The sequence below is a fragment of the Melanerpes formicivorus genome, unplaced genomic scaffold (assembly GCF_026170545.1).
Source record: "Melanerpes formicivorus ecotype bairdi unplaced genomic scaffold, bMelFor1.0.p_v2 SCAF_14, whole genome shotgun sequence".
NCBI classification, from domain to species: Eukaryota; Metazoa; Chordata; class Aves; order Piciformes; family Picidae; genus Melanerpes; species Melanerpes formicivorus.
In genome coordinates, this window is record NW_027142366.1 from 3,644,417 (window position 1) to 3,669,167 (window position 24,751).

Below are 24,751 nucleotides of genomic sequence, written 5' to 3' on the forward strand. Positions count from 1 at the left end.
TTTCCCCAATGAATATGTATGATCAGAGGTCTTTCTTACCCTGGACGGGAGCCAAAGGCTCGTAGACTACTCGATAACCCTGCAGGACTCCATTTGCTGCTGTCGGCTCACCCCAAGATACATTGAGTGTAGTGCAAGTGATCTCAGAGAAGGCCAAGAAGCTGGGAGCACTGGGTGCTGAAAGGATTACAAATAGATCGAATTGCAGCAGGGGTAAGTCAATCTGACACACCTATATATTATAAAACATTGCTTTATTTGCCCAGCCTTAATCTAAAGGAAACAAATTGAGAATGGGATTTGTCAATTGCATCCAGGCATCCTGTAATCCATCAGAAAGCCAGCCTTGTCCTTAAAAACACCCAGCTGCAAAGAGGAGCCTCAATAGCAAGCAAGGAGATAGGACACAGAAGGCAAAGACCCTCAGAAAGGTGCCGTGCGAGCATACGGCTCAAGTGCACATCTCCTTTTCATAGCCACCAACAAAGGCATTGCCTTCACCCTGCGATGAAGCCACAGTCACATCACAGTTGCATCCAGCAGGGAGACAGCTCAGTCTGACTGGGTGGCTGCTGAGTCAGCTGAAAAAAACCTGTAGAATTAAAAAAGCACAACGATTCTCCACAGGACTCTTTGGGCATCTCCCAGGCACTGGAGATGAGATTTTCTTTGGATTTTTAGATTAAATAGCAGAGGCCAGAAGTGGACTCACAGACAGTTTTGTTCTGGACCAGCTTGTGAAGGCACTGGTGCTTCTGCCAGTCCATTCTCTACTGTATCACTCTTTCCTACATAGACCACTTACCTAATTCCTTTTTTCCCCTCCAGGACCATTACAATGTAATGTCCCATCCCAAAGCTGAATCTAAGCACCAGTACCCTCCTGTATCCACCCGCTTCCCTTCGCCACTTCCCAGTTACACGCTGGTCATCACCAAGTCTGTGCTTTGAGACAAGAGCAGGGTGCCCTACCCGCCTGGTGTGTCCTGCCCTGTGAGGGGCTGCTCCTGGGGCCATCCCCAGCTGCGTTGAAGGCGGAGATGCAGACCATGTACCGCGTGTGGCTGGTCAGGTTTTTGAGGCGGATGGTTGTCTCCGGGAGGAAAAGGACCTTCACTTTCTCTGTGTCATTTTGGACGTCACTCTCCCAGTAATAAATCTGTTGGAACAACGAAGTGAGGTGGCATATCTCACACCCTAGAAAATATCTGGGTATTGCAGCTATATAAAAGGAGGAAGGTGGAACAAGTCTTGCTCTGCATTCCTCTATTAGATGAGATACCAAAGCTTTTCACCACTTGCCCAGCCTTTTATCTTCCCTTGGCAAGTTCCTCCGAGTCCAGTGACCCCACAGCTGAGTACATCACTCAAAAATAAAGCACATGCTGAAGAACATGGCCTAATGACAGCAGATATGAGCTGCCAGAGTTCAGCAAGGAGAAGTCAGGTATTTTTAATTCTCCCTGAAACACTCACTGTCTGTCAGCACTGTCATCCTGGGACAACAGTCCATAATTCACCTCTGCATGCACACAACAGTTACACCATTTGTGTTCACAGGACAGCCAAGCAAATGCCTTCCTGAAGACGGTAATAAAGACTTTCCCTAAAGTTCTTTGAGGTACATTTCCCCATTCTTCCCTTACATAATTTTCGTCCTGATGCCATAAAATTAGGCTTTGGAGAAGTGGTTTCCAAGAGGAAAAGTGGTGCCAGCCCTACTTATTGGACAGGCCTGGCAGCAAGAGCATTACAACAGGCCAGTGCAAGCCAGAAAGTTGAGAGAATGAGCCTAGGCAAGACTCCACCTTGGCTCTACAAGCCAAGCTGTTGGAGCCATCTATATGTGTACAAAAGGGAAAGAACATGAATTGATATATAAGGATGCTTGTTGCTGCCAAGAAAGGATGCCAGATTATTCACATTGGCTTGGCTTTTCTTTGCTTATGGACTTAAATTCATGGTCAGAGGCAGAGCCAGACACTGAACCCAAGCCAATTTCCACTGTTTGTAGACTTGCCCACTTCCAGTCTCTGAGGGTCCATTCTCATGCTAGAGGAGCTAAACAACATGTCTCTGCAACGTGCTTGTTGCCTAAGAACCAAATGCAATTAATGTTATGATTTAATGCTGTTAAAGTTAAGGAAATGAAATAATTCTTCCAAAATCTGACCTGGCTCAGGCTTCTAGCTTGGAGAAAGTTCTGTTTTTCCTAGCTTGTAACATTTGATAGATAGAAAGCTCAGTTAATTTTATTCAATACATTTCTTGCCCCCAGCTCTGGTGTGTCTGTTGCTTTTTGGAGCAGATATGTCGCCTGCATAAGTGGAGCTTCCTCCTTATCTGCATACCCTGTTTCCCTATGCTCTCTGCTCCAAAACAGCAAAACACTTCCCCTTTTCTCCAAGCCCCAATCTCATTCTTTCTTTTGGCTTTAGGACTTGGTGTCATTTCTGTACCACAGCCTGAAAGCTATTTTAATTTGCCTTATGCAGTGAGGGCTACTGTAGTTCGTAGAGCTATCTCTCAAGTATCAGCAACACCATGCAAGATAAATGAAATCAGTGGAAACAGAAGGATTACCTTATAGCCTTGGATGTTTCCATTTTGGCTGTCGGCAGGAGGGGGGTCCCAGGTGAGCTCCAGCTGGCTTGCAGAAAGGGAGTTCACTTGGATGTTCTGTGGGGCCAGTGCTGGTGCTAGAGAGAGAAAGGAAAACAGAAGAATTAATAGTGACAAGCAGAACCAGTTGGTATCCAGGTTGCAATGTTTCATTTGTGGAAGGACCCAGAGCAGACTCTGTTTATGCCACAAGTCAGATGCCAGAGTGAGCCCAGGAAGAATCTGTACCACAGGCAAGTCTTGGTACCTATGTAGTGAGGAGCAGCCAAGCCTCTGGTCGTGGCTATGTTCTGTCCCACACAGTCTGGGTTAGACATTGAATCAAGTCAATTCCTGCCAGCAGCTTTGGAAAACAAAAGGAGAATTTTGTCTTCATTCTGTTGCGATGTTTGGGGCTTGCCTTTGGCAGTGACACTGTGCTCCTGACCAACCACTGCTGGAAGTACCTGGGAGCAAGTCAGCCCACTGGCCTCCATGAGCCTGGTCTCCTCCTCAGCATCAAGGCTTTTGTCACAGCCTGTTTGCAAGGCTCCCACACTCAGAGTCAAAATACTGTCTAAAAGTACCTCTCCATCCCTGGAAACATTCTAAGTCATACAGGATGGGGCCCTGAGCAACCTTCTCTTGTTGAAGATGTCCCTGCTAACTACAGGGGAGTTTAAAGGTCCCTTCCAACCCAAACCACTCTGATTCTGCAGCTTTCAGTTTGCTGCTTGCTAGCTCTGCTTTGATTACACCTGCACAGATAGGTGCTGGCGCTCTTTGACTCCTGATGGCATTTCTTCTTTGCATTGTGCTGTCATAGGAAACTAATCTTGGAGTGCACCTGGGTCATGCCATCCTTCCCTTTGTCAAGCTCCAGCTTGGTGCAGGTGGATTTTCTTCCCCAGTGGCTAGCAAGGACTCTCTGTTTTCCCAACCTGCTGTCTCTGCCTCCGGCAGGTCTTAACAAAGCAGCACGTGTTCTGTTTGCAGAGAAGGGGCCGGAGCGCGTCCTGCTCAAACTCCAGGAGAAGGAAGAGAAAGGCAGGGCAAAGGGTACACTTCTCCTTTCTCCGCCTTCACGCTGCCGTAGCCTTCACCCAGACCACCCCAGAAAGCTGTCTCTTTTCTCACTGCCCCTTTACAAGCCAGAAATAGAAGTGATAAAACATTCACTACTCGACTTAGCTAGCCCCGGTTATCTGTTCCTCCGGAGGCTTCTTTCTTCAGCGCGAATGACCTTCATAAGTCACACTTTTCTACCAACACTCCCCTCCCCTCCGAGTTATAAAATAAAATAGTAATTAACACCCACTCAGCCTGACACCAACTATTTATTTTGTTCTAACTGTGTGGTTTCCATATTATCACTGCCCACCCTGCCGTTAATGGAAATGTTAATAACCAGCGCCAGGTTGTTGTGACAGATGCTTGGGCTCATTATCAGAAATTCTTATTTACCGCTCCATTAAACGACAGAATCGCACAAAAAAACAATTCAATCAAAACTAACTGGAGGAATTTTAACAGCCACATTAATAATCCAAAACATAAATAAAGTTAATGTCTTCCCCTCCCCCCCCCCACTCCCCCCCGTCCCCCTCGCCCCCGCGCTCAGCCACCGGCGACTCTATTGCGAAACGATCGCTGCGCAATTAAAACGTTGAAAGGTAAAATCAAAACTAGCCTTTATGCCAGTGCTCAGTTAAAACTGTTTACTGTATTTGTTCTTGTTGCCTTTATTTTTTTTTCTTTTTTTCTGGCTGGCTGGAGCAAATGAATGAAGTGAGAACAACCATCAGTAAAGTGCCAGTTATTCACGAGGGTTTCGCTGCGCTGGCTTCTGCATTTCTGGGGAGGGACTTTTTAGGGTGTCAGGTAATTATAGGGCCAGGGGGAATGGAATGAAAATAGAAATGGGTAGATTCAGATTGGATGTTAGGAAGAAGATTTTCACCATGAGGGTGGGGAGATATTGGAACAGGTAGCCCAGGGAGGTGGTGGAAGCCTCATCCCTGGAGGTTTTTAAGGCCAGGCTGGATGTGGCCCTGAGCAACCTGATGTAGTGTGAGGTGTCCCTGCCCATGGCAGGGGGGTTGAAACTAGATGATCCTTGAGGTCCCTTCCAACCCTAACAATTCTATAATTTCACAGAGGACCGAATCACAGAATCCCAGCACGGGGAGGGGTTGAAGAGATCACCTAACACAAGCCCCCTGCTAAAGCAGGGTCACTAGAGCAGGTTACCCAGGATTGTGTCCAGACGGGTTTGGAATCTCTCCAGAGGAGACTCCACAACATCTCTAGGCAGCTTGCTCCAGCGCTCAGAAGAGGTAGCTAGCTGGCTGGCTGCACGGAGTGTCACACTGTGCTGTTCTGTCAAGGACCAAATATCTCAAGATTTTAAGACTTTCACAGCATGCATCAGAGTGTGAGGCCAAACTGATCACACAGCACAAACCTGAAAATACATCTTGGAGATTTGCAGATGATGGCATGCTCAGGGAAACAGGAACAAGTACAATCACAGAAGAAAATGGATCACTTTAGCCACATATTTTCTCTCTAAGTAGTGGCACTACTGTCTATCCTGAGCTGACAGCTTCAAAGTGCTCTCAATACCCAGGTCAGAAGCAGTGTCTGTAAGAGCCTTTTTCTTTGGATCTTGTCTGCCAGCCTGCAACAATTGCTGCTTCCAAGATGCAATCATTGGAATCATTGAGTAGTTTCAGTTGGAAAAGACCTTTAAGATCATTGAGTCCAACAGCTGACTTAACACAACCATTAAACCATGTCCCAGAGTGTCACATCTACACGTTTTTTTTGAAACCTCCAGGGCTGGTGACTCCACCACCTCCCTGGGCACAGCCCCTTCCAATGCCTGACTACTCTTTCAGTAAAGAAATTGTCCCTAATATCCAATCTATGTCTCCCCTGGCGCAATCTGAAGAGCTGGCATGTGCAGCTTGTTGCCAGAAAACCACAGCTTTGCCTCAAACCCTTTTTGGAGCGTGTCTAAGAAACACATTGGTCAAAACCTGCCAGTGATCATTCTTCACTGACACTCTCACTGCTGGAACTGTACTTTTGCTGGCATGGCAGTAGAAAATTTGATGGGAAGAAAAAAACCCAACACAACAGAGACGACATAGAAAAAAAGACATTTCTCTTCGCTACCCCCAAGCCTTGCCGAGATGCAAATTGTTTGGTTTTGTGCCCTGCGAGCCTATCCCTCTGTTCAACTTTCCAAGCCTGATGTGTCTCTCCTCTTCCAAGCACAGATTTCCTGTTGACAGCAAGGGACAGCAGAGAAGTGTTGCTGATGCTTGATGAGGCTCTGTGCAGACTGCACATTACATTAAGGGTGAAATGAAATACTTTAAAAAGAAGGAAACACATCCCTACAGACTCTACCTGTTTGAAACCCCAAACCACTCACTGAATGTATGGGCAGCCTGTGCCAATAGAAGCAACTGCATTTTAAAGGTGAATTCAAAAGCCTTTTTACCTTCTAGGAATGCAGTTCAAGATTACCTGAGCTCTGAATTTTTTTCATGGCTGTCGAAATCAGGAATACATAAAGAGCAAGGTTAATGCTGCATACCTCACACTGCTTTAGGTGTTAGTGACATTATCAACTATAGCAGGATTGACACAGACCCCCGAGGGTCCAAACTCGGCTCTTGGCAGGTTGAAAGCATTTCACTTTCCCTGGAAACAAACCACCCCTCTGTATTTATCAAGTCTAATGCTGTGCACGTAGCCTGCCTTGGAATCTCATGCAGATATTTGTAAACATTTATTTTCTTATCTGATTTCCATTCACCTTTGAGGTTGTCTCCTTGAAACTCTCTCAGCCAAAACATAAGGAGGAAGGCTAAGAAGGTCATAGAGTAATTAGTGGAAAAAAACACACCACCAAACAGCTATGGATTGGATGATGTTGGCAGCATCACACACAGGCAACAACTCTATCTGGAAATGGAGAGTGTCAAAACGAGCCCATCAATACAGTCACATATCCAAACCCACATTTAAATGTATCACTGCCCTCATTTTCTACTTGTAGTGAACAGCCTCTGCTCACACTGCAGTTGTTTGAGTTTGCAAATGCTTATAACCTTTAAAGAAAAGGTGCTTGAAATCCCCAGTGGCCTCCCCACACTGCAGCTCAATGCATTGCAGAAGCTTTACCTTAGTTTTGCTTGCTGCTTCCTTGGGATATTTGCCTCTCTGGGCTGTGAGGCACTGAGAGCTTCTCATCCGTGTGAAACTCTTATTCCTTTTCTCAGTGACAGTTGCCACGATGCTCTGTACCACAGGTAGGCTACAAATCCTTGTGATTCATTGTGTAAACTTAGAGCCTGTTTTTATGGAGCGCTCCTTGCTGCTCTTAACATCTGCTCCAATTTCTGGGTAGCAAAGGATCTCTCCTCTACTGATTTTCTAATTGTTTCTGTAATGCCAGTACTATGTCAGGAAATTCACAGACAAGTCTGGAACAAGATTCCCTCATACACATGCCACTTAAAAATATATGCAGGCAATAAAATGATGAGGAGAAAAAGATGCAGTGAGAGAGGCTAGAGATTTTCCTGTGCATCAGCTTGATCCCACAGTTCCAAACAATTCCAAGCAAATTTCTGGTTTGTAAAGACCGCTGATCCTCTTCTATCTAGCAAGCATTCCACCCACCCCAGTCCATCAAAGCATGCTTTTGTGAACATGCCTGTTTTTATTCCCCTGTAATCAATATATTTGCATTTTGGTGGTAGCACCTAGAGGCCAGAATCTCATTGCACAATGTGTTGCATAAACACAGAACAAAGAGACAGCTCCAGGCCTAAAAAGCCTCTAATCTGTATGTCTACACATTATAATGGAGTGGTGGTTGCAGCATGTTCTGACATATCAGCTGTAATCTTATCTACCTAGTGGGCAACAACCAGAGAAAAGACACAGCAATATCCAACCTCACGTGTGCTGACAGTTCCAGCTTGCGCTCGAGTTTACACACTGCTTCCCGGCACACACACAATCATGGAAGACAGACTGGAAAGGATATGGAGAGGGCTCAAAGCCATCTTCCTGCATCACACCAGGATCACCCTGGCTGGTCAGATGCTTGGGAGATCTTGATCACCAACCTCTTTCCAGATTCCTCTGCTATCCTCACACAAACTTTGCCAGTGTTTTGCTATTTTAATAATACTGGAAATATCTCTGGCATCAGTATTTACTTCACCAATGCATTGCTAGATTAATAACACTTAAAATATCTCTAGCCTAAACCATCCTCACCATATTAAAGTTCTGTCCCTACAGCAGCATGGAGAACAGATTGTTTCTTCTCCCATTGCAGCCACTGCCCTCAAGTTATGGCCTGAAAAAGCAACAGTTAAGTGGATTTTAAAAGCCAAACTCCACAAAACAAACAGAAGGTCACAAGATAAAACAGCGAGACTGCGCTGCATAATGGGCACAGCAAAACACAAGGAGTTTTCTTGCAGTATGAGCTTTAGAGGAGGAATGCAAGGATGGTACCTCCCAGGAAAGAACAAAAAAGGTGCATCTGCAGGTGTTTGCAGTCACTCCTTCCAGAAAAGAAAAAGCAGCGTGAAAGAAAACCGTTCAGCTTTTATTGGCCATTTTCTCACAATGCCTACAAAAAAAGAGGTGGGAGCAGGGACCGCTTCCCCCCTGCAGCAGAACCTTGGTGCCATCAGGAATGCTGCGTGAGCGATGTTGATTAGTTCAATAACAATTAGTTAATTGTGCTTTAAAAACAGCTACTATGAAGCTGCTTTCTGCTGTGACAAAGCAACACAGGCTATATTTAGAATGAGAAAGATGTTTCCCACCAATTTCTGGCTGTTTTAAGCCGGGCTAAGTTTTGTGCTGCGAGTATGTGCTTTTCCCAAGGACTGCACTTTCTAGGGTTACTCAGATGTAGTTCAGATCTAATTCGAAAGGCAGAGGTTAGACCCATATCCTTTGTATGTGGGTCTAAAGGATGTGGGTCTAACCCTCTCCAACACAACTCCATTTGCTAACACTGGACCAGAGTGCTCCTATCTCTTATTCAGTCATGATAACTGGACACCAAAACCACATTAAACAGATTTCTGTCACCCTAGGACTCAGCAAAGAAGCAATCTGGTCTCCCCCATCTTTGAGAAGCCCAGCCTCCTACTGGGTGGGAAGAAGGTTAAAGCAGCTGCCAAAAGCATGATTTTTGTCAGGGATGTTGATATATGCCATGTATGTGTTGATTTACATGGTTGCATAGACCAGTGTAAGAGAAACCCAGACATCCTACTGTAAAAGAGATTGAGTGAACTCAACACAGGAAGAATTTTAACAACCTCTCTCTCATCCTCATGGACACTGATGAAGAGGGAGCAATCTGTGAGCACAGACTGACTGATTAAAAAATAGAAACATAAACACAGAATTAACTTGGTGGAGAAGAATATGTGAAAAGGAGAAAGAGAAGAGCTGTTTGGAAGGGACTTTGGGAATCTAGCACATCCCCAATTGTTTTTCTCTGCGCTGTGTTTATCTGGGTAGACAAACACTTGGCCCCCTCACTCTATGCTACAATTAGTACAGTAGGTGTGTTTTGCCATATAAAATTGTTAAGGATATTAAAGTCATGAAAAAGCATAATTAAAAGCAGCTGCAAATAGTACCCAAATACAATACCCAGAGCTTAGCACTGGGAAGCTTCCCAACATCAGGTAGGCACATCTTCAGCATCTGCAAGAGACAGGAGAAGGTGGCAGGAGTAGAGGGAGGAGAGGAAGAGATGACATTTGTGGCACATATCAGGAAAATATTGAAATGAAACATGGACTACAAATGGAGTATCCTTTCCACAGAGCCAGACTCTAGGAGGTTGTCTGCCAATGCCATTTTCTTGAACCGAGGAGGCAATCATGTTCTGAAGAAACCTCGACGGATATGACTTATTCATGAGGACCCTTCATAAAGTGGCAAGCAACTCAAGCAGAAATAATTCTCACCCTGTCCCTCACTGTCTCCTCCAGCAGTGGTGAAAACACTGTTGCTGTGATTACCAATCTCTTAATATGAAGCTCAGATTTCCCAATGAGCTATGTGTGGTCCAGGATTTTCATGGGTGAGACATGATCTGAGCGATGCAGGAGAAGTTGCCACGATTACATTGCAATGCCTGCAACCAAAGTGAATCAGATGGAGCAGTACTCTGAAATGGTTAGAGCCTGCAAACAAACACCACATGCTTTTCTTTTGCTGAAGCCTACAGTTCTACTTAGCTATTACAAACCTAAAATAGGCTATCACCTTACATACCAAGATTATCCATCAAGGGGCTGAGAATGCCAGCCCAGATGTAAAGCCCTTACAGAACTGTCAGACAGCCTCCAGAAAGGGCATGCAGGTGGTTAAAACAGGAAGGGGGGAAATAGTAAAATGGGCTTTTCCCTCTATTTCTTTTGTGTCAACAAGGATATGATCACACACAAGCAGGCAGCCCATCAGTCAGCAGAGATGGACCCATGAGCAGGAACAACAAGAGCCTGACAAGCATTAGGTATGCGCAAACAAACGCACAGGCATAAACCTACAAGCCAAAATCCCCTCTCCATAACATCAATGCAAATCAGGGTTAGCTCCACTAAAGCCAGCAGAGCTAACCCAGTGTGAAAGTTGTGTAACTGAGAGCAGTGTCAGCTCTGATGAGCACAGGATTCACCCCCAGGAGATAGTGAAGGTTGTTCAAGGGTGCAAGGAATGGTGAAGAACTGCTGAGTGTTTGATACTCTGGCCTGATCCTCCCCCTCTCATGCTCTGGGAGGAGTGGCAGCAACACCAGGTGGGAAAGCACCACTCCCAACTTTCTTAAACAACTCTACCCATTAGCTGGAGGCAAAATTACCCACCTCAAACTATCCCTTCAGGCTCTTTGGATCCAAGGCTTCATTTCTCTTCTATTTATAGTCATGTTCCAATCCTTATGACTTGCTAGTCTCAAACTCTAGTATCTCAGTAGCACAAGTTCATGGTAGCTGAGAAAAGCACCCACTTAAAGCTCACTAAGAGCAACAGCAGCACCTAGTAAAGCCTAATAAGCACCAACAACTCCTTATGCTCCACTAAAGCCAAGAGAGCATGTCAAATAATTGGGGTGAATCTCCACTGGGTTTGCCATATACCAAATGTTAAAAGCCACACTGGGAAAAAGTCAAACTGAGCAGGTGAGATCTGCCACTGTGATAAGCTTTTGCTGTGCCTTTAATGCACGTTTGGGCAGCTGACCCCCAGGTGGGATTAATTTACGATTTACAGATTGCAGTGGTCAGGGAACCCCAGGGAGCTCGGGGAGGATTGTGATCTTGTGCTCCTGGGGAGAGAGAGAGAGAGATTAAGTTTACATTTTCTTGTCTCTGAGTGCAAGTCTTCTGCTTTGTGTATGCGTGTGTTTTCCAGTCATCAAAGCATCCCAGAGCTCATCACCGTGGTTCTATGCGTCGCTATCATCTTGGTGTCCAGATTGCTGTGGTCAGAATGGTTTAAATATTGCTAATTTATACTTCCCCAAATAAAAATGAAAACTTTTTTGTTTTTTTTTGCTTTCAGGCTAAAACAGGCAACCTGAAATGCCTCCAGTTCCATGATTGACGATGGATACGGCAAACAGATGTCAGAAAAGAAAACCGACTGTGTTTCTCTACAGCTGGCTTCACAGCAAAGCCATACAGAGGAGGCAAAGCCACGGGAGTTGAGACCCATATAAAAATACTTACAACATTTTGCTCACATATCCCAGGATGACTGAAAACAAGCAGAGCAGGACTGCACAATTAGGGGAAATAGAAATTTGGCTGCAAGTACAACCCTTCAGTCAAACAAACCCCAGCCTGTGTCTGCTTGAATACAAGTTATCAGCCAGGGGCTTCCCCAGCTCTTCACCAGTGCAATTTATGGTCCATTTTGCTTTACTGCTGATTGCTCATGTTTTTGAAAGGAAGGTTAATTCCTTTGCTTTTAATGGAGTAGCTTTGCTGTTGGTTCAGTAAGGCTTCGCATACACGATCAGGCTTTGCATGCCTCCGCCCTCTGTGTGCTGCGCAGGGATGTCCCTGCACTCGGTTCTTCACAGGCCATATAACACTGCAGCAGAACAGCTAATTTGTCCTACCACTCCCACTGCTGCTTGCACCAACTGCAGAACAAAGACAGGAGTCCTGATGATGAATTTGAGTACGGAGAGCCTGTCCGTCTCGGGCTGCATTCGGTGGTGCAAATCGACAGCAAGTCGTTGGGGTTGGGAGATGGAGGTTCATCATCTGAGCAAAGCATTGCATGGCAACTGCAGCCCAGCGCCACCCACACCGGCAATAGCGGTGGCAGAGACAAGCAAGTGCAGTTGATCAAAACCTGATGATATTTTTGCTTGGAGAGAAACATCTTTCCTACGTTGAGACGTGATAAAAAGAGGCAATTACGGCAGAGCCAAGCAGGAGCTGCCGCACTGTGTAAAGCATTGTGCTGTACCAAAGGCTGCTTATGACCAATATTAACAACTTAATGAGCTGTTAATGAGGCGAGCGTTCAGCTTTTACTTGCAGCAGGAAAACACTGCAAATCATTTTAGGGGAGCTTCTGGCTTGTCAATGGAGAATTAAAGATGTCAAATAAAGCCCATCAAATCTATGTCTCAATCTGGACGCCGCTTTCCAGCGCATTCTCTTAAAATTCCTTTTCTTATATGGTAGAATAACTTGCTCTGACAGCAGTACGACTCTCACTTAGACTTGCTTCCTTCTGCCTTGACATTAGATTTCAGTCTCCAGAGAGCTGCAGGGATGTCTTTTTGACATGTTGACATTAAGGACGCTTCTTCCACAGCCTCGCACTGGCACGGTTACTTTCTGCCTTTGCCATTATAAGAGCAGCTACGGCGCTCAGCCACCGCTCTTGGAGGTTTAATTACAAAACCTTTGCGTCCATCGCTAAACAGATTAAGGATGTGAACCCACCCTTAAAAAAAAATTAAAATCAGCACTTTGAACAGGAAAGGCAACCAAAATGCCTATAAAAAAAATTTGTATCCATAATTCCCCAGCACTGCAGCAACACCAGCAACACACAAGGAATAGCTAATGCTCTAATGTAAGCACACTTTAGTTTATTATTTTTTACTGTCCTGTCACAGCCCTGCAGGATTAGGTAATGCAGCCCAGTGCTATCTAAAACTGTGATTACCACCAGTGGAGCTGCATTGATGGGGACGACAAATCCAAATTGGACCTGCTGCAGACAAGCCCCAAGTGGAAACCATGTGTAGAGTGAATCTCAAGGAGTTTTAAATCCACCAAGAAATACTGACGGGATGTAGCCAGCGACTGATGCTACTCGCAGAAACAGAATGTTGTTGGGATAGAGGCACGATGGTTTCCAGCAATGCAAGGGAAAATGAGAGGATGTTTATTTCCCAGTTCAACCAGGAAATGTCTCATCTTTTTTTAATTTATTTTTTTCCTCTCCATCCTTCCATATCTGCCCTTTCTTGCTCTGCTCTGCCTTTACTCTCTCTTTTAGTGCTGGAGAACATGTCTTGGATTTTTAACTCCAAGCTCAGAGAACTCTTCCCATAGGAAAAAAAAAAATATACAGGAGACAGGAATGAAATCCTAGTGTCAAAAGATGCAGGAGACAGGAATGAAATCCCAGTGTCAAAAGATGCAGGAGACAGGAATGAAATCCCAGTGTCAAAAGATGCAGGAGACAGGAATGAAATCCCAGTGTCAAAAGATGCAGGAGAAAGGAATGAAATCCCAGTGTCAAAAGATGCAGGAGACAGGAATGAAATCCCAGTGTCAAAAGATGCAGGAGACAGGAATGAAATCCCAGTGTTACTCCCGGATCAGGACATTCCAAGAAAGGCTGTAAAGCTAACTCACAGTTGAGCAGGATGTTGGAACAGCTTTGCAGATTCATTAAATTTGAAGGGGAGGACAAAAGGAAGATCACTGTTTCAGACACCTGCCATTCCCCCAAAGTAGCCTTTGCTGGTGTTCAGAAGTGTAAACAATGAAAAGGAAAATATCTACCACCCCAAAGGCTTGGTGCTTTTAGAGTGACAAGGAAGGCCAGTTCCTTTGTTTAAAGTTTGAGCAAGTGAAACCAATAATTTATTTATTGTGCTGCTTTCCAATAGCTTCTCTCCATCCCCTTTTGTTTACCAAGGGAAGGCACTGTCCCTAGGCTGACAGGTTTTAGACTACTGCAATGTGAAATGGCCACGATAATCCTTCCCTTCTATCCTCCAGTGGCATCAGGGATGGAAATGCCCACCCAGTTCTTCTAGCTGTGCCAGCAGCAATGCATTCCCTATCTGCATAGGCACAGCCATCACTGGGAGACACAGCCCACGTGTCCCAAACAGATAGGAAAAAACAGCCAAGGGGGCCACCGCAGACTGATTGAAGCTGCCAGTGCTGAAATGTTGTCATTCCTCTTGTAGGCTGTTAACAAGGAGGCACAGGGGACTCCTCAGCACAGCATCTTCTCAGCTACATTTGGGAGAGGGAAGAAGATAAAGCTGCTGTGCTATAAGGAAGGGGGGGAGAGGGGGGGGGGGGGCAAGGTAACGCTGAGGGACTCCCTTCTCCAGAATGTGAGCTCCAATGGGGAGGTGACACCATGTAGGGCATTTTGTATAAACATATGAAAAGACTGAGGTCTGCCTGAAGAGATGAAAACACTCAAGGACAAAGCAGCCTTATTCTGACAACCTTTTCTGGCATTAGCAAGAGAGACATAGGGACATTGCCTGAGCACAGGTAAGAAGGGACAAGAAGTCTTTGCTGGAAGTTTATAAAGGGGAGCCAGGTTCTTGGAGGCAAGTCTTTACTTCCTTACAAGGCTTCTTTCTCCTTAGCATGGTTGCATCTCTCTTTTTTTTGTCTTGTCTTTCCCAAATCTAAATCACTATTTGTGGTCTTGGAGCCTTCTAGATGGTTCCTATTTCTTGCCTGTAAAATGCTGGAGATGGCCAGACTGGCAAAGCAGAGCTTCCCTCCATGTGCCAGCTATGGGCGGACAAAATAAGGTTTGTGAACTCCAGGGATACCTATGGAGCTACGGGCAGGGGGGCAGGTGAAAATAATTGCAGATAACTATGGGAAATTTACTCTGGTGTCTGCTAGCTTTGCCCCAATAGGTAAATTCAAGCTTTTGAATATGGTAAGAAAAGGGGGGTGGGGGGGGTGGGGTGGGGTTAAGAAACAGTCTTCCCTCTGCCACCTTTCTGTTCCTTTTCAAGCTACTTTTTCACTTGGAAAAAAGTGAGACAGCCAAGAAATCATTTCTTGGAGATAATGGCACAACCAAGGCAGCATTTCAGTGGAGAACATCTAAGAAGGGGATCTCTGTCTCCTAGTTCCTTTTTACTCTTTGCCTTTCCCATTGTAGAATCAGCTCTCAGAGATCGTTATTAAAAAGAACAACAACAACGAGCCAGCCTCATCAGTTCTTGTGAACTCTGAAGGTCACCAACACTGCCATCATTTATAATGACACACATCACTCCCCTCTTCACACAAATGGATTTACAACCTGTTCAAAGGCTGGTGTCTCTCTGCTACCTCCTCTCCACACATACGTGCTCTCCTCCAGCAGCAGCTGCTGGAAGAAATTATAAAGTCCATTATTTTTCATCCAGAACAGCTTTGTTGTATATGTGAACAGCACTGGAGGCTGCAGGCTCATTAGCACAGGATTTGTATTGCCACCTTCCATTTTAGTCACCTTCTCAAATTAGGTGAAGCAGACCTGCCCCAAACCTGTGATTTCTGTTTAATTAAAATGCAGGTAGTGGAGCTTTCACAACTCCAGAGCCCACCACACAATCAGATAGTGACAGCGACCTAGTAGAATAATGGTCTTGATAGAGTGGCTGCTCTAACAGAGTCTTAATTTCAGTTGAGCAGAACAGCACCTCTGGTAGCAGCTGCATTTAGGGCTGGGCTGAATATCAGTACCCAGCCTCTTGCTGAACACTCACTGCCTTCCCAATCAGCGCCAGCATCCCTGACAGCTCAACTGTTAAAGGAATTAACAAGGCGAGAAGGGGGCTTGCCGATGGGGCCCAGACACCCTTCCTAATTTCTGCAAGTGGCGGCTTTCAATTTTTCTGTCATTTGTCTGGAGATGCACATGGCTCTCTAATGAGCAGGGCAGAGCTGCAGCTGCCTCTAAAAAGATGACATTTATAGGATCTGCTGGTCTGCAAAGAAGGGGGATCCAGCCACCGGCGGCAGATCAGGGAAGGACGACAGCTCTCTTCGGACTGAACAGGCAGCACATCCTTCCCAGCTGCACTGAGCACAAGGACTCCCAGCCTGTGCTCCTGATGTGAAGGATTGCTCTCCACACCAGTGAGTTTTGCAAACATCCAGGCAGAAATCAAAACAGAGCCTTTGATCTTATGGGCTACTCTAACAGCAAAAAAGGTTTTGCTCAATCTGTGGCCAAAAGAATTCCCATAACAAACAAACCCAAACACCTGCATCCAGTTCCACTATTCCCCAGGCAAGTCAGGATACAGAAGTCTTTTCCTCTAAGGCTTGGGCTTGTGTGGCTGTCAGCTGGGGTACATCACTCCAGGGCATGAAACCCCCTGTTCAAGTGCTTTTTACCCATTTGCCCAGCAAAACTGCCTGAAGGTTGGGTTTAATGGCACTGTTTTTAGAACTTTGTCAGGGGCTCCATTGCCTACTGGACCTTTTATAGTAAAAACCCAGATACCACGATAGGAAAATGTTCAAATGTAACAGGGGAGAGTACAAGAGGGAAGGAAGGAATGACAAACATTCCTCCTTCTGCATCCTCCTGGTTGCACCAGACATGGAATTACAGAATCATTTTGGTTGCAAGAGATCTTTAAGATGAAATTAACCCAGTACTGACAGGTCACCACTAAACCATGCCCCTCAGTACCACATCTACACAGCTTTTAAATCCTTCCAGGGATGGGGGACTCCACCCTATTTCCCTCGGCATCTTGTCCCAGGGCCTGACAATCCTTTGAGGGAAGAATTTGTTCCTAATATTCAACTTAAATCTCATTTGACACAACTTGAGGTAATTTCCTCTTGTCCTATCACTTGTTACTTGGGAGAAGAGATTGACCTCCACCTTGCTGTAACCTCCTTTCAGGTGACTGTAGAGAGCTGAACACTGCATCAACCATCAGTATTGTTTCCAGGTGGCCCATGCTGTATGAGTCACCCACCAGAACTGCACACAATTGGGTACTTGGACTGAGCTGACCTAAACCTGGCACATTTCTCCAAAGGCACGTGCTGTATACCGCTTTTTTTACAACCAAGAGAGGAATGTTCTTGCACTTACCATAATCACTTCAACCCTTAAGGCAGAACGAAGCACCATTCAACAGTACTAAGACATAAGTCATCTGGGGCCTTCAGACCAGACACTGCTGCCCTTCAGTCATTTTGTGTTCAGTGCTATGCCTGTGCTGTCAGCACTTATTGTTTATTGGGAAGGTTTTCTCTGGTTTTGACATGGATGCTCCATTGCTGGAGCCAGGCAGAGCCATTTTTTCCCAGCTTGCTCCTTAACTGCCTTTACCATGGGTAAGAACATCAAGCAAACAACAACAACAAAAGGTTGTATTTTCACAGCACGCTTTTAACTCAAAGGTGTCACAAATCAATTTAAAACTTAAATTGCAATACCAGCTCCAATCACTTTACTCACAGTATAAATCACAGCCAGTTCTGGAGGTGGAAGAGGCAGTTATATAACAAAGTGTAATAACTTCACACAACAAGAGTGAAAATCGGCAGGAAGATCCTACATTCATCATTTCTACGGCACCAGCCTGGACTGTCCCTAACCAGACATAAACCCAGGATCTCTGAAAACCCATCTGAGTCACACTACAACTTCAGCTGCACCAGCTCTGCTTGGGAAAGGCCTCTTGGATATCTCAGTTACCTCCCCACTTTGGCTCTTTCTGTTGCCCTGTGTTCCCTGTCTGAGTTATGACAACAAAGACCAGGACTGTGGGATTACAAACCGCGACTGTAACAGCATTTCCTTGTTTTCCCCAGCTGATTTTCTGTGCTGTGGACATGTGTACAAATGCATGTGCTGGCTCTGTTTGCAGCAGTGAGATATTTAGCTCAGAAACAAAAAATGTACTTTGAAGCCAGATACAGTTGGCCCCACTTGGGGCTTTCTTTGCTGCAGTTGCAGAAGTAAGTTAGAGCAGCAGCGAGCTGGGGAAAGAAAAAAATAAGTCAATATTGCCAGCTGTCTCTCCAGAACCATGCTGCTCTGATTAATTTATGATGTTTTCAGAGCAAGATAGTGAAATGAAAAGGTTAAGTAGAGTTGAAAAAACCAACATGCAGTAGAGTTTAAAAAGAAAAGGAAAAAAAAAAAAGTGCCTTGCTTGGCTTTAAGCACTAGAATATTTAATGAAGAATAAGAAAGTGAATTAGCACTGGGTTTGATATCTTCTACACCCCAGCCTTGAGACAGAAGAGCAAGAGTGTAATCAGAGTCGTTGGTGGTGGCAGACTGAACAACAGGAGGGTGAGTGTTGCCTCTTCTTGTTCTAAGCTTCAAAAGATGCTGCTGCAGAAATTGATACCATAACTAACAACTATTTCGGCGCCAGGCTCTCTCCAGCTGAGGTCACCGTAAATACAGCCCTGCTGCTGTGGCTGGGAGGAAGACATCAGCTATATTCCAGTCCTGCTGCTCAGCTGGAGTTACTGAGAAGAACAGATTTGGCAGTGGGTTATCTGGGCTCTGCAAAATCACCTGTCTCACAGAGCAGTCAAAGAAGTGTCTCAGCTGTCCAGCCCTGATTTCTGCCTCCGGACTTCCAATGGAGGGATTTACAGATGATCAGCAAGTTATGGTTCATAAATACAGACTGGATGAATGCACTTGATCTGTAGTAACTACAGGTATGAATGATGCCCCTGGAGCTGTGGGAGAGCCTTGGATGCAGCTATAGAGTCTGCATGTTCCTGAGGGTAATCATCACCTGTGCTCCAAAGCTAGCATTAAACTAGACACAGCATCTTCTTGGCTTCAGGAACATAAAAATACAGCAAGGTGTGGTGCACAGGCAGTGTCTCTACACAGAGGGCTATAAAATAAAAGCAGCAGCTTTCCAAGTCTCCCTTGTTTTGTAGTTTTGTTTCTTTTCCCTCGTGGCTTTCCTGTGCTCCACTTTTCACTTCTTTAACTCGAGTCAATTTTTCCCTCAAGCTAATTTGGTATGAACAGTCATCCTCCTGCAACTCCAAAAATACTTTCTCTTCTTCCTTTCAAATGCCCTTTTCTCCCCTTATTCCTGTAGATCAGCTGGCTTTCAAACAGCAAGAAACTGCCAGCGCAAACCTATTCCAGGAGAGGATGCTACAAAAGATTGCTAGTGACCATGACTGGGGGAAGTTTCAAATCATCTCTTTCCTGGACAAATAATAAACATTATCTGGAGATTACTAACATTTGATGGCATTAAACAAACAAACCAACCAACCAACAATCCCCCTGAAAAACCCACTAAGTATTGTGGTACTTACCTGCTTCACCCACAAACACTTCCACTGGTGTGCTGGTGGGGCTCTCACCAATTACATTATATGCTGTCATCAGTACTTCATACCTCTTGTATTTCTTCAGCTCTGAAAAGGTAAAATATTATCTGTTATTATTTACACTACACTGCAGATATTTTTCAGACACTGACACCTCTTTATCACCAGACTTCTCTCTCATGAAAGACAGCAGAACAGTACAGTAGTATAATAGAATAATAAACCAGGTTGGAAGAGACCTTCAAGATCATCGCGTCCAACCCATCAACCAATCCAACCCACCTAAACAACTAAACCATGGCACCAAGCACCGCATCAAGTCTCCTCCTGAACACCTCCAATGATGGTGATTCCACCACCTCCCCGGGCAGCATTCACTTCCATCCTCCCTTGATTCATACACCACAGCAGGATTTGCATAATTATGAAAGACCTTTGGGATGGAATGGCAAGGATTTCCATTGTGTCCTCGTGGTGTTGCCCCAGGAAGAAAGAGGAATCATTGCCGATGGGTAACAAGGCACAGGAACATCTCTAGGTCATTCTTAATGACAGAAAAAGGCAGGAGTTTGCTTTGAATGTTCAGCATTTGGGGTCCTTTTGATGTCTGCTGGTAGGAAAGACCATGGCTTCAAGCCTATGTTTAACCCCAGGGACTTTCATCTAGGGAGTCATTTAGCAACTGCACTGCTCAAGAATGTCAGGGTGCAGAAGACCACCTGAAGCAGGGAATCTGCAATCCCTTTCAAAGTTCTGCATGGGTACGTTTCTCCTTCAAAGTGACCACAGCTTGAGTATCAATCACAAAGAGAAAGGAGAATTTGAAGTCTGGACTCCATTTGGCCACCAGGCAACCAATTTCTTTGCTGACATACAGAAACTACTCTGACAGATGAAGGTAGAAGTGGGAGAGCAGCACAAGAAAAATCTAGAAACATCCAGTTATAGGAGGGTAATTAGCAGATGCAAATGAGGGTGGAGCAGAATCACGTCAGCTTCGTGAGCAGAGGTAGTGCCTGAGCAACTTCATTTTGGATTTTGCATTTGCAATGTGGAAAGAAAAAAAACTAATAAAATTCAATCCATCCTTACAGAAATATTTATCATCTAAAATATTTGACAGTGAAATTAGAGTAAGAGAGTGATCAATAATCTACATTGCTGTATTGAAATGAGCATTGAATTAAGACACGCAGGGCCAAGGGTCCAAATTTCTTTCTTTGGCAGTAATTTGCTCTGCTATCTATGGGTTAGACAGAACCCTTCATCCTGTGGCTGACAGAATGCCACTGGTTTTGTAAGATGCAATAAGCCTAGGCATCCAGGTTTGTCTAATTTCAGTTTCACAGGAGTGTCGATGAATGTCGTGCTCCTGTATGCGACTCGAGAGTCCAGCACCATTTCCCAGCCTGAGCCATACTGGTGAACGATACCTGATACATTCCTGAGTTTTGGATGTGACACCACAGAACTCAGGATGGACTGCAAAACAGGGAGCAAGCAAAGCAGCAGTAATGATGCTATCCAAATCAGCAGTAATGATGCTATCTTGGTAAACTAACAAACAAAATATAGTGAGATATATAGGATCCAGTACCGGGCAGCTTGTCCAGGGAAATATTAATTGCTACCCTGGAAAGCCACAAGGGAGATTTTAGTGTTAACTGCATGTGGAGGAAAATGGGACACATGAGAGTTCATGCATGCAAGTTTCAGTGGGGATAGGGCATCATTTTTTCCCCCCCCCTCCTATTTTTTATTTTTGTTTTCAGCCCATCACAATCTGTGACTCAAAAGCCTTGGGCAAAACCTATCTAGTGAACCATCACCGCCACAAAGCCACTTGCCTTTTAACTCTGTCGAATGCTATTTTATTCATTTCCAATTGAAAACACCTCTGGGAGATGCACATAAATTCATTGGGTCCTCTCTAAACTGGCCTCTTACTCCATGGAATGCCTGAGCATTGAAATGCTCGAATCAGAGGACTAATGATGTGGTAGAGCTCAACTCAGATGGACTGCAAAATATGTAGCAAGCGAATCAAAATTCATTTAGCGTCAGCAATACTGGGTTGTTACAGTCAATGATGTTTTACCTTCCCAGCAGCCAGACTCTTTTTTTTTTTTTACAATAGCTACCTACTAGCATCACCAAAGTCTCTTAGAATCATAGAATCAATAAGGTTGGAAAAGACCTCAAAGATCATCAAGTCCAACCTGTCACCCAACACCTCATGACTACTAAACCATGGCACCAAGTGCCACATCCAATCCCTTTTTGAACACCTCCAGGGAAAGCAAAAGCTGAAAGGAAAAGAAAACTCCAGAAAGCAGAATCATTAATCTGTGTTGATTTCTGTTTGATCCACTGAGGAGAGCCATAGGAGTTTGCCTATAGTGTATTTTTGAACCATTACAAAGAGTCTCATCTAAAGGCAATGTGCACTTACGTGTTAATTCATACGTCGTTAATGCAGAGCTGCTGTTCACTGTCTTGAAGCTGCTTTGGGCTATTCAGGGTAAGCAAAGCAGAAAGCTTGTTACAGTGCAAGGAAATAGTTATTGCAAATGATGTACAGCAGAGACAGAGGCAAATGATGCAGCACACACATACACAGTTTGAGCTTCAGGACTATACCTTGAAGGGCAATAAAATCACATCGCTCTCTCGTAACACATCAAAAGCATCTCACTCACATGGGGCTGTTTCATTTCCTCCTCAAACAGAGGAGCTCTCAGATACACAACACAGAAACATTCTGATTTCTGGATTAAATGGAACAAACGAGTTAAAATGAAACAATTTCCAGGGGGATGGAGTGTGTGTGTGTGGGAACTCTCAAGGCTGTGTTACATCCTTATTACTCAACATGCAAAACTCAAACCCTGAGAAGCTGCAGGGTAAAGACCTGGAGCGTGGGCCACAAAGAGTGAACACTTACAAGAGGACAGGACTCGTTTCTTTAAATGTGTGTTAGGTTTCCCACAGTTTCACTTATAGAATTCAATATTCCTGCTGGGAGGGAATTGTAATAATATGCTAAGCTGCGCAAAACCGCAGGTCAGCGAGGAACAGAGGTGTTCTAAGGTGAGAATTGTCATGCTAAGAGCAGAAAGAAGGAAATTTCTCTTAAAATACACTCCTCTCCACCTTTTCCTCTCTCTTGACTCCCTGGAGAGATACAGCATGCTTGTTTTCTTTTCCACTCTACAGCTATTAGGAACATAGCTGCAGGGCTAAGAAGAAGGAAGAGGGGACACTGGTAAGTTTCACAGGCTGCCTGGCTTGTGAGACTGGAAAGCATCCAAAGCCATTATTTCATGATAACATACAACCAAGTCATTCAGCTTTCTTTCCAGAAAACAACCCTTATGCATGACCAGATGTATAGGAGCTTTACATCTTTATTCTGTCCTGGTTAAAACTCTGTACAGTTTAAGAAGTCTCATTATTCAGCATTGACCATGGAGGTGAAGTCAGAGTTAGAGGCTTATGTTGTATTTGAAGCATCCGCTTCTTCCACACCCTCTTGCTTTTGTAGAACCTACTTGTATGGGTTCAGGGTAACATGGAAGATGATGCAAGATATTAAAATAGTCTCACTTAACACTCTTCTGCTGCTCCTAGAGTAAATTTTAGCATCTTCTGACTATTCCACTGACATCAAACAGAATGAAATCTGGCCCCTCCGTAAGCGCATCTCATTGCTGGACCAAATTCTCTCAGGCTACTGACTGCTCACATCTTTGCCTCCTATCATTTTATTCTGCCTATTCTTCCCTCTGATTCCCCTTCTAGCCTTTGTCTAAAAATCATTTTAATTTTTTCCATTATTCCTCTCCTCTCTACCTTCTTTCCAAGCGAGCCAAACCCCCCACTGACTAACATGGCAAGCGTGCACCATAAAATTCTTGCTCATTTTTGCTATTTTCTTCCAAAACAAGGACAAGCCACCTGAAACTGTTTCAATTCTATGTAAAATTATTCCTCAGCTGTTTTCTCACACTGCAAAAAAAAAGTCAAAGAAAACATCAATTATAAAAGCTATTTTAAAAATGGTAAGAAAAAGGTTCCCAGCTGAGGAAAATGAAGTCTCTCTTTTTGTGTGTGTGTGTCTAATGGCAGAACAAAGTATACCAGGGTAATCATGAAATGGAGGTAGTGGAAAGCAGGAAATCAGAGGATACATGGGGGACAGAGCATCAACTCAAGCATGCTGGCATAGATCAGCATGTACCATTACAAGTGATGCTGATCAGAAAGAACTTATTAGCATTTTCCAGCATCCTCACTCTGACTGTGTAAAAACTAAATTATCCCCTGCACTTTTAGACACAGTTGTGTGTTATCTCCATGGGGCAAGAGAGCAAATAGCATCTGGTACAGTGACAGATAACCATTCTGAGGTACTATAGAGTCTCAAATATAGGCTTACGTGTGAGCTCTGCTCTTAAAGCTGAAGGGTTTTGGATGGTTTTGGATTCTGTTCCAGATCCAGTGTCGTAATCCAGCTCCCGATAGTAGATCCGGTATCCCAACAGCAAACCATTTAGGCTCTCCACTTTGGGTGGCTGAAAAACATTGACATTAAGAAGGGGCTTGTTAAGATGTGCATTGCAAGAAAGGTCCATCACAATGGGCAGTAGGTGACACCAGCTCTGTGTGAAAGGACAACGAATGATAGGGGTTGGAAGGGACCAAGTCCTCTGCTAGAGCAGATTCACCTGGAGAAGTCTGCACAGCATGGTGTCCAGGAAGGTTTTGAATGACTACTACCTCTCTGGGCAGCCTGTTCCAGTACTCTACTACCCTCAAAGTAAAGAAGTTCCTCTTGATATTTAGATGGAACTTCCTATGTTCAGCTTCACGCCTGTTACCTGACCCAGTGTGCTCTGTTGAAAATAGCCATTAATAACACAGAAGGGCAAAGGCTGTGTAGCTTGAAAAAATACAAGTGAAAGGCAACTTTGTTGGTTTCACTCAGCTGTAGCAATTACAAAAGACTCTAATTCCAAACTGCCACCCGATGCACCACCCTAAGAGCTAAGTGCCTTCCCTTCTTGGTCCACAGGAAGCTGTGGGTGACAGAGAACATAAATAAGCATCTCCCTGAAAATGCCTGTGTTGGTCAAAAACAGGGAACAGCAAAATAGTATTTTACCTCTTCTGAGAGGAAAAGCAGTAAATTATTTTGTCAAAGGCAGCATTTCTTTAATGGCTGTTTCCCTTGGGGGCTGCTCATAGAACATTCTTCATTTGCTGTTATTTTCCTGAAAGACTGATGAGAAAATAACAAAGAATTGGTGTATCCTGGATTTAATTAGGAAGAGAAAAATAGGTCTAATAGCCTTGGAGAGGTGTCTAGAGAGGAGTTGCAGCATGATGGACTCTGTATTGCGTAGGACCAGTCCCACAGGCAAACTCAGGGCTCCTCCACAGCAACTCAGAGCAGGACATTGTGTGTAGCCATTGGGCTGGCTCAAACATGAAGGCTTTTTTCTTTCTTCTGC

General features: G+C 44.5%; 1 protein-coding gene across 3 annotated transcripts in view; it reads right to left on the minus strand.

Annotated features, from left to right (window-relative positions):
• Positions 1 to 24,751, minus strand: part of SDK1 (sidekick cell adhesion molecule 1) — a 465,152-nt gene that overhangs the window by 33,502 nt on the left and 406,899 nt on the right. For 2 of the 3 annotated variants that reach the window (XM_068146644.1, XM_068146643.1), the window contains exons 34-39: positions 23,677 to 23,812; positions 21,691 to 21,750; positions 19,224 to 19,325; positions 2,584 to 2,699; positions 973 to 1,159; positions 40 to 177 (exon numbers count right to left, since the gene is read on the minus strand). In XM_068146644.1, the coding sequence (XP_068002745.1) occupies positions 40 to 177; positions 973 to 1,159; positions 2,584 to 2,699; positions 19,224 to 19,325; positions 21,691 to 21,750; positions 23,677 to 23,812 (739 nt within the window). The remainder of the gene's footprint in view (positions 1 to 39; positions 178 to 972; positions 1,160 to 2,583; positions 2,700 to 19,223; positions 19,326 to 21,690; positions 21,751 to 23,676; positions 23,813 to 24,751) is intronic. The other variant, XM_068146645.1, reaches the window with a different exon arrangement.